Below are 14,044 nucleotides of genomic sequence, written 5' to 3'. Positions count from 1 at the left end.
TTTTGCCGTGGTGGTCTTGAACTTCTGGGCCCAAGTGATCCACCTGCCTCGGCCTCCCAAAGTGTTGGGATTACAAGCTTAAGCCACTGCGCCCAGCCCCCATTTTGGAGATGAAGACACGTGCTCAGAGAAGTCTCCACTGCGACCTAACCCAATAAATTAGGTGCAGGCTCTTTCTGGCTGCTACAACTAAACTTCAAATATAATGGTGGCTAAGATGACAGGATGTTTCTTTTCTGGGCATAAGTAGTGCAGAGCTCTGCAATAATGGCCCACACCTCCTTTAATCTTATTTTCCTGCCATTCTGATACATTGTCAAACTCTGCCCCCAAGGTCTGCACCAGCTCCCATCACTGTGTCTGCATTTCCACCCAAAGGGAGGAGGGAAAGAAGGGGATGAGCAGTTTCCTTTTTGTTTTTACTGTTTCAATAAAGTTTTTTTTTTTTTTCTTTTGAGCACCGACTATGGGCTGGGCCTTATTCTTGACACTTGGATTCATCAGTGAATGAAACAAAGTTCTGTGCCCTTGTAGTTCTGTTTCCTTCTAGCAGGACAGTGAGAAATAACATGCAAATAAGTGAACTATATACTATGTTTGAATGTCATGAATGCAGGGGAGAAAAAGGATAGAGCAAGGTAAGGCGACTCGAATGTGTTTGTGTGGGGGCGCAGGTTGTAGTTTTAAATAGTGGATCATGGCAGAATTCACTGTAAAGGTAAGGTTTAAGCAAAGGCTTGTAGGAGGTATAGGAAGAGTGTTTCAGACAAAGGGAAGGGCCAGAGGAAAATTGAGATGGAGGCACACCTGGACAGCTTGAAGAGTAGCTGGAGACCCGTGTGGTGGGGCAGAGTGAGAACGAGAGGACGGCGCGAGGTGGAGTCAGGGAGGTAAGGGTGGGGAATTGGTCCAAAATGGTAGCCAGTTGGCTCTCTAAAGTAAATACAATTAAACATTTAGTTTCTCAGTCATACTGGCCACATTTCAAGTGTTCTGGTAGTTGCATGTGGCCAGTGGCTTCTATGTTGGTCAGCACAGTTATAAAACATTTCCATTACCACAGAAAGCTCTATTGGAAAGTGCTGATCTAAGACCTTATAGGCTGTTTTAAGAACTTTGCTTTTCCTCCTCTGAAATGGAAGCTCCTTTCTTTTCAAGGATATTACCAGGAAGTTGCCCACCTCCTTTCTTCTTGCATCCTATTGGACAGAAGCTGATCACATGGCCATACCTGGCTGCAAGGGAGGCTGGGAAATGTAATAAGCCACATGCTGAGTTGAAATCTACATGACTATCCAAAAGGAGGGGGATGGCTATTAGGGGGCCAGTTAGCAGTCTCTGTCACCCCCAGGTCTGGTGGACCCCAAAGCACTCTTCACTGTTTTGAGCCTTGGGAGACAGTTCTTTGAGAAAAATAATCTGGAAATCACATCCTGGTGATCTCAGGCCCTGAGATCTAGGAACCAGGTTGAGGTACATTTAGCTGTCTGCTCCACCAACCTCTCGGACATTCAGATATCCAGTCCCTAACTTGTTTGGGGATCTTCACAGCTGCCCCATGTGCATCACCTGCCCACTCGTGCAGGCTGGGGCAATTCATAAAATACTAGTTTCCTTTGGAGCCCCTTGCTACCTCTCCTTGGGGGCTGACTGTCCCAGGACAGTTGTGAAGGAAGGTGAACCAATTTTTAAAGTGTTTGTTTCCACTCTCCCACTTTCTATGCACCCCTCATCTTCAGTGATGCTCCATACTGAACTCTTGTTGTCTTTTTTTTTTTTTTTTTTTTTGGGTCAGAGTCTTGTTCTGTAGCCCAGGCTAGAGTGCATGATCCCAGCTGTCTGCAACCTCCACCTCCCGGGTTCAAGCAGTTCACCTGCCTCAGCCTCCTGAGTAGCTGGGACTACAGGTGTGCACCACCACGCCCAGCTAATTTTTGTATATTTAGTAGAGACGGGGTTTCACCATGTTGGCCAGTATGGTCTCGATCTCCTGACCTTATGATCCACCTGCCTCAGCCTCCCAAAGTGCTGAGATTACAGCCATGAACCACTGTGCCTGGCCAAGATAATCTTGAGAAGGTGGTAGAGAGTGCCTGCCATAGAAATCAGGATAAGGAGGACCCTGAACCCCAGGGGACTAGGACTTGTGTGTTGAGACTAGGTTTCCATCCTAACAGCAATGCCTACCATCCTGCCAACATCCTATAAGACAGGCTGTGGCATGTCCCTAAGTAGCTTACCCCTGTGATCCTCACAACAATCTGATGGTACAGGTATAATGAGAAAAACTCAGGATTGTGTTAAAAAAAAAAAAAAGAAAAGAAAAAAGAAAAACCTTCCCCCAAACTGGGAGGGAGCTCAGGGGCCGAAAAGTGGCTCAGACAAGTCCAACTTGGTGAGTATGAGTTTTTTAGGACTTACACACAGGGCACTCCTGGATGGCAGCAGGACAGCTTTAGAGATATGTGCTGCCTCCCACCCCGAAGCTGCTTTCAAGCTAATTTTCTGACTCTTTGCCTACTGTGTGTGCGTGATGAGACTGCTTTCCTTGGTGGGTTCCCAGGTACTCTCCACGATGTTTGGGCTATCAGGGACACCTGCTCCTTGGCCAGGCACAATGACCTTGGCTCACCACCTGGCCTTCAGGAGTCAGGCAGCAGCAGCATACACCCTTAAGTAACCTGGTGGAAGACCTGTCACCCTGAAGCAGGTACCATCCTTGTCCCCATTTGTGAGTGAAGAAATGGAGGCATTAAGAGGATAAGAAACATGCCCAGGATTCACATGTGGCCCGTGTGGCCTGTGTGGCCTCATGCTCACGTGGCCCAGCACAGGCTCAGCTTGCACCTGGCCACCACTTGCACTTCCCCACCACTTGTGCCTGGCTGGCCATCCTCTCACAAGCCGAACTCCTCAACTCTCACCTGAGTGCCCCCCACACCTCCCACCCTGATTACCTGTGTGGGTCTTTGGGTTGGGGGGACCATATCCTGGGGTTGTTCTGCCTATATCTCTGTTTGGTTTTGAACCTCCCAGCCCCAAAGCTTAAGTAAAGGGAGATGAAATTAAAATCTTGCTTAAACTGAGACATCTGTCTGGTACCTGACTTCTCCACTGCTGTTAGACCTCAGGAGAGTGACTTGCCCTCTCTGAGCTTCAATTTCCTTATCTTTAAAGTAGGATAATGATATCTTTGCCACATTCAAAACTGCTGCAATCATCAAAATAGGGAAGCAGGAGAAAAGCAGGACTTCAGTAAATGCTGCTTCTCTTTATACCCAGGTGCTCTGAAGATCTCAACTCAGTGTGTTCATGTGCATGTGTATATGTATGTGGTGTGTGAGTGTCCCCAAACAACTCCCCAGATACCTTCTAGGCCTGTGACACTGGTGTTGAGGGGGAGAGCGTCCATCTCTGGAACCCTCTGCTCAGCAGGACTCAGTCAGAGACTTGAGCACCCAACCCCCTCTTCCTGCCATCTCTGTGCTCAGGGGCCCACAGAGTCAAGCAAGTTACTGAATTCGGCATACTGAATTTTATTTATTGCCACTCAGCAGGATGGGGCCTGCTGAAAGGCAGGGTCAGGGCCCGCCCCCTGCACCCCCGGCCCCAAAACCCAGGCCAAGAAGAACACAGGCTTCAATGGCTCTCATGTGTCGCAGACAACATGGTGTTGGGATCTTGCATGGTGGAGGGTGACGTTGGTCCCTGAAGGGAGATGGAGGAAGAGGCAAAGCTGGGAACAAAGGGTTAAAGGGCAAGATGTAAGAGAGCTCTCTTGACCCGGCTGGGTGGCTCATGCCTGTAATCCCAGCACTTTGGAAGTCCAAGGCTGGCAGATCACAATGTCAAGAGATCAAGACCATTCTGGCCAATGTGGTGAAACCCCGTCTCTATTAAAAATACAAAACTTAGCTGGGTGTAGTGGTGGCCCCTGTAATCCCAGCTACTTGGGAGGCTGAGGCAGGATAATTGCTTGAGCTCGGGAGGCAGAGGTTGCAGTGAGCTGAGATCACACCACTGCACTCCAGCCTGGCAACAGAACGAGACCATGTCAAGAAAAAAAAAGCTCTCCACTCCCATGGAGGTGGCCAGACCCCAGCAGAGAGGCTCAAACTGACTCACAAACACACAGCCCCATCATTTCCCCCTCCCAAAGAATTACCTTTTCAAGGAATTCCAGGAAGCTGGACTCATAGGAGGAATTTCTCAGAAAAGACTCCTTCAGCTTCAGTTGCAAAGTCATACCTGGCCCGGTGGATCCAGAAGTAGCGCTTAGGACCCAGCCGCCAGGGGTGATTCCCCCGGAGACCAGCACGGTCCTGCCCACGCTCCCTGCCACAGTTCCTCTTCCCCAACAGTGCCCCCCAAGAGCCTCTTGGAAGCTCAGGACTGGGGTGCCTCTGTCTCTTTCAGGGACCTTGGAGTCCCACTCCCTTTCTCTGGCCTCTTCTTGCCACAGGGACCCGGGAGTCCTGCCCTCTAGCCCGTACCTGTTCCATGTGAGCTACCAAGGAGGGCCAAGAGGAAGAGGAGGGGCAGCCCAGACCCCATAGTGGCCACCGCGCTTCTGGGATGGAGGAGAGAAAGTCCTGGTGGCCTCTCCTTACCAGGCCTGCTTTCCACACCCCACTCAAGCCTTAGCGTAAGTGTCTGGGGGGAAATGGGAGGGGGAATCTGGTCAACTGGATTTTCCAGTTTTCCCAGCAAGAGAGGACCCAGGAAAGGACCATTCACTATGCTCCTGGGGAAAACAGAGGGAGGTCCCCTCTCCTCAACTCTGTTTCCCACCCCTCCCTTGTGTCTCTAGGTTCGAGGGAGTCAGTGTTGGTCCCACAGAGAGGGAAATCGAGAGGGAAGCGGGGACCAGGGAGGCGTCCATCCTGCTGGTGTCTGGGCCCCACCCATGCCTGGGCCTCCCAAGGCTCTTTAGATATTAATTATTAACTGCAGTTAATTTTCATCATTCTTGACACTGAAGGGCTCAGGAATGTGGGCCCAAAAGGGAGGGGTGGATTAAGCCAAGTTTCTTCCCGAACCGAGGTGCTCCTGCTCCCTTAGCTTTTTAATTTAATTTTTTTAAAGACTAGTCAAGTGCAGTAATGAAAAGGGGAGAAAGAGTAGAACAGGAGTCGGGTCTATAATGGACTGTGAACACTGCTCCCCCAGGCTTGGTGGCTTTCTAGATGAGAAATCTGGTAATGGGAACTTCCATTGCTGAACATTCTGTTTCACTTGCTCTAACGCATCCTGGATTGTCAGGTGGAGACACGAGTTTCATCAGACGTCCTCCCACCCCTGCCTTGTGCACCCACGGAAAAGGGACGCCCACCTACTCCCGGCTGAGACCCCCACAGGCAAGCGTTGGGACAGTCAATCACAGGAGAGAGGGAGGTACTGACCTTCTTTATAAACTAGAAAAGTAAGGTACAGAGAGGGTAAGTGACCTGCTAAGGCCACCCAGTCAACCAGTAGCAGAGAGATTAGAACCCATCCCTCATGCCAGACACAGGGACACGCCAGCCACGAAACTCGATTGAACACACAAGGGCACAGGCCTGCATCTTCCTATCTGCCTCTTCCCTATGCAGCCTCCCCACGTTCCCTGAAGCCAGTGGGACTGAGCACAGAGAGCGCTGGGCAGAGGCAGGGAGAGAGCCAAAAGTAAGACCAGGAAACAGACATATGGCCTGGTCTGCACAGTAAATGTAAAGGCAGCCAGTGACTCCTGGACTTGCACAGGAGCACAGGAAGACCTTAGTGGGAAGAAAGCATGGAGGAGAAGAGCAGGCACAGGAGGAGTGAGCAGGAGGTAGGATTTGGGAATGCAGAGAGATCTTCCTTGGAGAAGAGTAGGAGCACCCCATACTTTCTTCTTCTTCTTTTTTTTGCGACAGGGTCTTGCTCTCTCCCCCAGGCTAGAGTGCAGCGGTGTGATCTTGGCTCACTGCAACCTCTGCCTTCCAGGTTCAAGCAATTCTCTTGCCTCAGCCTCCCAAGTAGCTAGGACTATAGGCACGCACCACCACACCTGGCTAATTTTTGTATTTTTAGTAGAAATGGAGTTTCACCATATTGGCCAGGCTGGTCTTGAACTCCTGACTTCAGGTGATCCACCCGCCTTGGCCTCCCAAAGTGCTGGGATTACAGGCGTGAGCCACCGTGCTTAGCCCACCCCTACACTTTCTACAGGCATGTGCTCGGCTCACCACAAACTATTCCTTGATAGTTCATAAGGACCTGTGAAGTAGGTATTAGATTTTAGAGGTGAAGAAATTAAGACTTAGGCCTTATGACTTGCCAGGGGGCACACAGCTCAGCAGCGGTGGATTCCAGCGCAGTGGACTCAGCCCTGGTGTTGAGCTTCTGGGGATTCAGGGCTGTCTGGCTCCAGAGCCGGGTTCTGACCTTCCATGTTGCACTGTCCCCAAACATGACATGTATCTTCCTTGGTGCCCCTCATCTTCCCTTTCCCCTTCCCTGTCAAAGGAATAGGAAGCTCTGTGAGTTGCAGTAATCTAGGTGACAGATGGCTCAGGTATTGACTTTCTCAACCTACCCTTAGGTTTCCAGAAGGTCAGCTGCACAGTCCCAGACCCTCATGCTCTCTCTACAACCCCAGCTTCTAAATCCTGCTTCCCTGAGGGACTCGTATGTCCTGACTTCGAAATGTTGTACTTCTAGGAGCAAGAGATGACCTTAGGATAGGATACTTGGGTCTTCCCTTTTAAGGGAGGGTCTGGGCTGTGGATTGACTCAGACCTGGGGGACGGATCCCTAGTCTGGGAAGAGCTCAAGGGCCAGGTGGGGGAGCCTGCAGGTGCTTCCTGGGATCAGGCTGAGACAGGTTAATCCCCTGGGACAGCTTGGTGACCTCTCCCTGGGGATGGAGATTCTGGTATTGATGGAGGCCCTGCACACCTGGCTCTCCTGAGACTCATAATAGTCCCCAGAGCCTTTAAAAAAGAGCCTGGGAGATGGGCCTGGCCAACACTCTTCTACTGGGGCTGTGGACACTGTGCTGGTGCTGCTCCTGAGCCTGCAGGCCTTGCCCAGACCCGGTGAGCGCCGGGGCCCAGACAGGATCTTGCGGGAGGACATGGACTTGGGACCCAGGGGATGGCTGATTCTTCTAACTCCGTTCTATGGCTTATTTTTTTCCCAACAGCTCAGCTGACCCTACTGGGGACTTCTGACACAGTATCCCCAGGTCCCCCTCTGTCTCTGGAGCTCTCCCCTCTGTCTCTGGAGCTCTCACTTCTGTCTCTGGAGCTCTCCCCTCTGTCTCTGGAGCTCTCACCTCTGTCTCTGAAGCTCTCCCCTCTGTCTCTGAAGCTCTCCCCACTGTCTCTGGAGCTCTCCCTTCTGTCTCTGGAGCTCTCCCTTCTGTCTCTGGAGGTCTCCCCTCTGTCTCTGGAGTTCTCACCTCTGTCTCTGGAGCTCTCCCCTCTGTCTCTGGAGATCTTCCCTGTCTCTGGAGCTCTTCCCTCTGTCTCTGGAGATCTTCCCTCTGTCTCTGGAGCTCTCCCCTCTGTCTCTGGAGCTCTCCCCTCTGTCTCTGGAGCTCTCCCCTCTGTCTCTGGAGATCTTCCCTGTCTCTGGAGCTCTTCCCTCTATCTCTGGAGATCTTCCTTCTGTCTCTGGAGCTCTTCTCTCTGTCTCTGGAGAGCTTCCCTCTGTCTCTGGAGCTCTTCCCTGTCTCTGGAGCTCTCCCCCCTGTCTCTGGAGATCTCCCCACGGTCTCTGGAGCTCTCCCCCGTCTCTGGAGATCTTCCCTGTCTCTGGAGCTCTCCCCTCTGTCTCTGGAGATCTCCCCACGGTCTCTGGAGCTCTCCCCTCTGTCTGTGGAGCTCTTCCCTCTGTCTCTGGAGCTCTCCCCTCTGTCTCTGGAGCTCTCCCCACTGTTTCTATAAGTCTTCCTACTGTCTCTGGAGGTTTCCCCACTGTTTCTGCAACTGTCCCCACTCTCTCTGGAAGTCTCCCACTGTCTCTGGGATTGTCTCAGCAGGTTGTTCTTCAACGTCTGGGAGTTTTCCCGGCAGTCTTCGGCCTTCAGCTCCAGCTGTTTCTGGGAGCACTTCAGGAACAGTCTCCACATCAGCAGGTGATATTTCTGTTGCTCAGCCCTTCTCTGGAGAACTCTTCAGTTCGGCTCCATAGCTCTGGGGTGGGGCTTCCTGCAAGCCTGGCAGTTTCCCAGCCCTCACAAGGGCCCCTCTTTCTGTTTTCCAATTCATTACCTGTTAAGATTAGTGCTTTTGTATCCTAGGACTTTTTTTGCTTACTTTAAGGTCATGAAAATATTCTCCTCTGCATTCTTCTAGAAACGTTATTATTTTAGCTTTCAAATTTAAGCCTATTATCCATCTCAAATTGATTTCTGTGTATGGAGTGAGGTGAAAGTCAAGATTCATTTTTTCTTATGAATATCCAGAACCATTCTTTCCAAGGACCCTCCCCTGCCCCCGCCCCTGTCATTGAACTGTGAGCACCTATCCTGAAAGTCAAGTGACTATACTTGTGTTGGTCAGCTTTTTTTTTTTTTTTTTTTTGAGACGGAGTTTCATTCTTGTTGCCCAGGCTGGAATGCAGTGGTGCAATCTTGGCTCACTGTAGCCTCCACCTCCAAGGTTCAAGTAATTCTCCTGCCTCAGCCTCCCCAGTAGCTGGGATTATAGGTGCCTGCCACCATGCCCGGCTAATGTTTTGGTATTTCTAGTAGTGACAGGGTTTCACCACGTCGGACAGGCTAGTCTCAAACTCCTGACCTCAGGTGATCCACCTGCCTCGGCCTCCCAAAGTGTTGGGATGACAGGCGTGAGCCACGGTGCCCGGCCTATCGGTCAGTTCTTACTCCAGGGCCACAGTGCTTAAGGACTGCAGCTTTGCAGCAAGTCCTGAGAAGTGAGAGTGTAAGTTATTTTTTTTTTTTAAGAGACTGTCTTGGTTATTCTCACGTCTTGATTTTTATAATCTCAGTTCATCAATTTATTCCAAAAACTTGCTAGGGTCTTGCCTGTGGGTGCATTCGATGTGACTTCTGCTTTGCTCTCGCTTAGATCTCTTCTAGCCATTTTTGCCCTCTACCCTCTTAGGACCTGCCTCCTCCGGTGCTCCTGGAACTGCTCCAACTGTGCCGGGGTTTTCAACACTGAGTGTGGCTGTCTCAGGAGGTTCCACTGCCGCAATGGCTGGAGCGGCCACCATGCCCCTGGGCTCAGCATCCTGACCAGTAAGGCAATCTTTTTGACAATGGGTCACTTACAGTAAAAAGTTGGTGGGCCCATTTTCTCTCCATCCCTTGCCCATGGCTCCTCAGGAGGAGTTCAGTGATTGCCATTAGCGCCTGCTTTCAACTGTGTTTTAAGTCTGTCTGAGGATGTGTCTGTAGCACAAAGGGGTTTTGGCAGCCTCTGGTCAGACCAACTGCCAGATGTCTGTTACCTGGCTGCTTTCTTCTTTTCTTTTTTTTCCTTCCTTCCTTCCCTCCCTCCCTCCTTCCTTTTCTTCCTTCTCTCTCTCTCTCTTTCTTTCTTTTTCTTCCTCTTTCTTGATGTAGTCTTGCTCTATCACCCAGGCTGAAGTGCAGTGACTTGATCTCGGTTCACTGTAACCTCTGCCTCCCGGGTTCTAGCAATTCTCCTGCCTCAGCCTCCCTAGTGACTGGGACTATAGGTGCATGTTGCCATGCCCCACTAATTTTTTGTATTTTAGTAGAGATGAGGTTTCACTGTGTTGTCCAGACTGGTCTCGAACTCCTCAGCTCAGGCAATCCACCTGCCTCAGCCTCCCAAAGTGCTAGGATTACAGGTGTGAGTCACTGCACCCAACATCTGGCTTTCTCGAAAGTTTTCATCTTTCTTCCTCATGATCTACTCTCTCTGTACAGGGCAAGAGGCATTCCCTCCAGAGATCACCCCTCCTTCCTCCATCTTCTTCCTCCCGTCCATTTCATTCCTAGAAGGGGAGCTTGGGGAACACCCCACAGGAAGTCTGAGAGCAGAAAACGAATGGAAAGAGGGCAGAAAAGAATGGAAAGAGGACAGGAGAGCAGGTTTTGGTTCTCCTTAAGGACCGGAATCAGGGTGGAGTGGTGAGGAGAACTGGGGCCCAGAGGAAGGAGAGTGCCTGCTGAGGACCCTCCCAGTGCAGAGGCCTCACAGACCCAGGGATGCAGACAATAGAGCCCGAGAAAGACAGTGAGGTGCGGACGTCAGTGATGAGTCTGGGACCGACAGATGTGTCCATAGGGAAGAGGCAACTGGGACTTGAATTGAAGCCCTTTAACTCCCCACCCCCACCCCTGCTGAGATTCTGCTCCCAAGGTGATAGGAGAAAACGCCACAGAGAGATGGGGTCTCAGAGTCAGAGACATCACAGTTGCAGGAAGAAAGATGGAAAGTCAGAGGGCAGTGGGGATCTGGGGGGCTGGAGGCACCACCTGCCTCAGTCGGCCCTCTCTTTGTGCCCCAGGTCCGAAGTCCCAGAAGGACTCTGTCCCGGACTGGGCCATTGTGTTGGTCACTCCCACGTTGGTGGCAGCAATTATCAGCCTAATGTATGGTATCAAGAAGGTGAGCAATGCTGTGGTCCAAATGTGTGGGTCCCCTATGCCAGTGGGGTTGGGAACCTGGTGCCCTAGGACTCAGAGGAGAACAGGGCTTTGGGGAAGGGATGACAGCCTGCAGGGCTTGTTGTGGGGAGGGGGAAGGGAGCCCTGGTCTGAGTGGCCGAGAGAAACACTGGCTGGGCAGGGACGGGGTGTTGGGGCCACTGAAAGAGGCGGGGGAATGCTAGAAACTGACCGGGGCGCATGGAAGCACTCACTCAGCTCTAGGCAATGAAGGACCAGTTCTGTGGAGCCACCTTCACTCGGGTTTGAATCCCTGTTCAAGATACTTGAGCCCTCTGTGCTCCAGATTCTTCATTAAAAATAATACTTAAATCACACTGATTATGTGCTAGGTGCTGTACATATTTTAGTTCACAGCAACTCAGTGATATAGGAAATATGACTCCTCATTTTACAGATGAGCTAATTGAGTCCTGGAGAAAATGAGAATGAGGGCATCCATCTCAAAGTGTGGTTGGGAGGATCAAATAAGCTTATGCAAAGAGAGCACTAATGGTGCTTGGCATGTATTATAGTAAGTGCTCAATGTACAGCCTTATTTATTATTATGGATGTTTTTGCTCAAAGAGCAACGCTGAGTGCCTGGGCTGCCAAGGGGAAGCAGTGGTTCCCAGGGAGAGCTGTGCTGGGCAGCAGGTTCCCGGGCCCCTCGGTTAACCCATCGTACCCATCCCTCCTCTCACAGGCCTGCCAATTCCAGAGGGAGATTAATCTGGGGGGTGGCTGTGGCTTCGTGACCCCTGACAGCCGCTGTCACCACCAGAGGGGGGCCGCCGCCAGCCAGCGCTATTCTGTCAAATGAAAGGCGGGGCAGGGCAGCTAAGCGCCTACCGTTTGGCCTTCCTCCTTCCTCTCCCGCATCATCTCAGACTCCCCTATCCTTTTCACCCTAGCCGGGACCATTTCCTGCAGGTAGATTCCTGGGGTCACTGGCCTCCCAGGTCTCTTCCACCAAGAGCGTAAGGGGGAGTCCACTGTCAGTCACAAGATTCTGCTCTCTGTCCTGCCACCAGTGCTGTGGACTGTGGGAAGGTGCCTAACTTCTCTGAGGGCAGCTTTCTCACCTGTGGAAGGAAGGACCAGGGCTAGGTGGCCTGTAGGCACCTTCCAGCCCTCATGGAGCCTGGGTCTGGACGGCTGCAACCCCCAACCCTCACCCTTTCTTCCCAGTCCCATCCTCCTTCCCAACATCTGAGAAGCTCCTTAGCTGAGGACAGTCTGCTCCCAGCTCCCCTTCTCACCTCCCCCCATGGCTGGCCCCTCAGGCTGGCTCTTGAGCCCCCGAGTCCCCCCCGATTATCTCCCCTCAGGGCAGGTGCAGAACCCTCATCTGTGGTGTCCTCTCAGTATGCTCTGGGAGGGTGGCAAACACATTATTCTAAATAAAATGGTACTTCCTTCACTTGTCTACCAGATGCTGTGGGTTTGCCCAAGTGCATGGGCTTTTGTGTCGTGCAGGCCCAGAAGGGCCGAGTCTGGTCTCTGCTACCTACTATGGCAAGTCATTTCCTGATCTGAGGTTCATTTGTCCTCATCTATAAAGTGAGGGTGACAGGTGATAACTCATAGGTGAGTGCTTAGTACATTCTTCGGTACATAGAAATGCCCAAACATTGGTAGTTGGCGGGGTTGTTTTGTGACTGGCCTCTTAGCCTCCAGCTCAGACGAAATAGCATAGACTTACTGTAAGAGACTGTTTTGGGCCTCCACCCACCTCCCAGTTTCTCCAGCCCAGACCCTGCGTCCTTGGGGTGGAGTTGTAGCTAAGAGAGAAGGGAAGGGGCTATTCATTCACAAACACTGATTAATGCTTATTCTAAAGCAGAGATCCTCAGCTTCAGCACAACTGATGTCCTGGGCTGGATGATTCTTTTTTGCTGAGACTACTCCGGGCATTATCGGATGTTCCACAGCATCTCTGGCCTCCACCCCCTAGAAGCCAGGAACACCCCACTCCAAATTGTGATAAAAATGTCTCCAGAAGACAACAGATGCTGGAGAGGATGTGGAGAAATAGGAACACTTTTACACTGTTGGTGGGAGTATAAATTAGTTCAACCATTGTGGAAGACAGTGTGACGATTCCTCAAGGACCTACAAATAGAAATTCCATTTGACCATTACTGGGTATATAGCCAAAGGATTATAAATCGTTCTACTATAAGAACACATGCACACGAATGTTCATTGCAGCACTGTTTACAATAGCAAAGACCTGGAACCAACCCAAATGCCCATCGATGATAGCCTGGACAGGGAAAATGTGGCACATACACACCATGGAATATTATGCAGCCATCAAAAACAATGAGTTCGTGTCCTTTGTAGGGACATGGATGAACCTGGAAACCATCATTCTCAGCAAACTTACACAAGAACAGAAAATCAAACACCACATGTTCTCACTCATAGGCGGGTGTTGAACAATGAAAACATGGACACGGGGAGGGGAGCATCACATGCTGGGGTCTGTTGGGGAGAAAGAGGGGAGGGACAGCGGGGAGTGGGGAGTTGGGGAGAGACAGCATGGGGAGAAATGCCAGATATAGGTGAAGGAGAGGAAGGCAGCAAATCATGCTGCCATGTGTGTACCTATGCAACAATCTTGCATGTTCTTCACATGTACCCCAAAACCTAAAATGCAATTAAAAAAATAAAATAAAAAAATGTCTCCAGAAATTGCCAAACGTTCCTTGGTGGGGGCAAAATTGCTCCTCCCTGTACAGAACCACTCCTAGAGGCTTGGGTCCCTGGGAAAGGGTGGGGAAGGAGACCAGTAAAAGGGGACTATCAGTCACCCCTGAGTCCAGATGGAGTTGCAGATGACAGCCTGTCTCTGCCTCAGTTTCTCCGTCCTGTAGGACGTATTGCCTGGGAGGCAGGCTGCCCAGTTCTGAGTAGTCAGTCTTTGGCCTGACTCCATGGAGTCTCATTAATCTGCTGTTAATCACATTAATAAGCAGTTGGCCTCCTCTCCTCTTCCCACCTATTCCAGCCCTGCCCAGGGCTCAGGGACAAGTCATGCCAAGTAAGGAGAGGAACCCACGTGTCCAGTTCTCTAGTCCTCTCATGAGCCCAACTGCCCCAAGGGTCTGGCCTCCTGCCCTTAGGTCCTGGCCGTTGCTATGGCCTTTGCCTGTCCCACTTCCCTCAGAAAAGCCTCCTCCGGCCCTGGCTTCCACTCTGTCCAGGCAGGTAAACATTTATTGATTGCCTACTGTGTGCCAGATGCCGTCCCAGGCTCTGATGACACAGCAGGGATCCAAGGTGCTTACTTTCCATCCATGGAGACCCACAGTGGGCAGAGAGGGGTGATGACTTCTCTGTGTTAGAGACTCAGGGAGTCTGTCCCCCCCTACTCCTGCCCCTGGCACTGTCACTGGGGAGACAGATGAGTCTCTGAGCTAATGC

The 14,044-nt window shown here is 51.3% G+C and overlaps 1 protein-coding gene across 1 annotated transcript; it reads right to left on the bottom strand.

The window, feature by feature from the left end:
• Positions 1-3,516: 3,516 nt before the first annotated feature.
• SFTA2 (surfactant associated 2) lies at positions 3,517-4,856 on the bottom strand. Its single transcript, XM_017510437.2, has 3 exons — positions 4,494-4,856; positions 4,166-4,248; positions 3,517-3,736 (listed from the first exon to the last, which is right to left on the bottom strand). The coding sequence occupies exons 1-3, from the start codon at positions 4,552-4,554 to the stop codon at positions 3,650-3,652; spliced, it is 231 nt and encodes a 76-aa protein (XP_017365926.1). The 5' UTR covers positions 4,555-4,856; the 3' UTR covers positions 3,517-3,649.
• Between the last annotated feature and the right edge of the window lie 9,188 nt (positions 4,857-14,044).

The sequence above is a fragment of the Cebus imitator genome, unplaced genomic scaffold (assembly GCF_001604975.1).
Source record: "Cebus imitator isolate Cc_AM_T3 unplaced genomic scaffold, Cebus_imitator-1.0 Scaffold440, whole genome shotgun sequence".
Taxonomy (NCBI): Eukaryota; Metazoa; Chordata; class Mammalia; order Primates; family Cebidae; genus Cebus; species Cebus imitator.
Note: the sequence above shows the minus strand (reverse complement) of the source record. Positions and strands in the feature narration are given on the sequence as shown.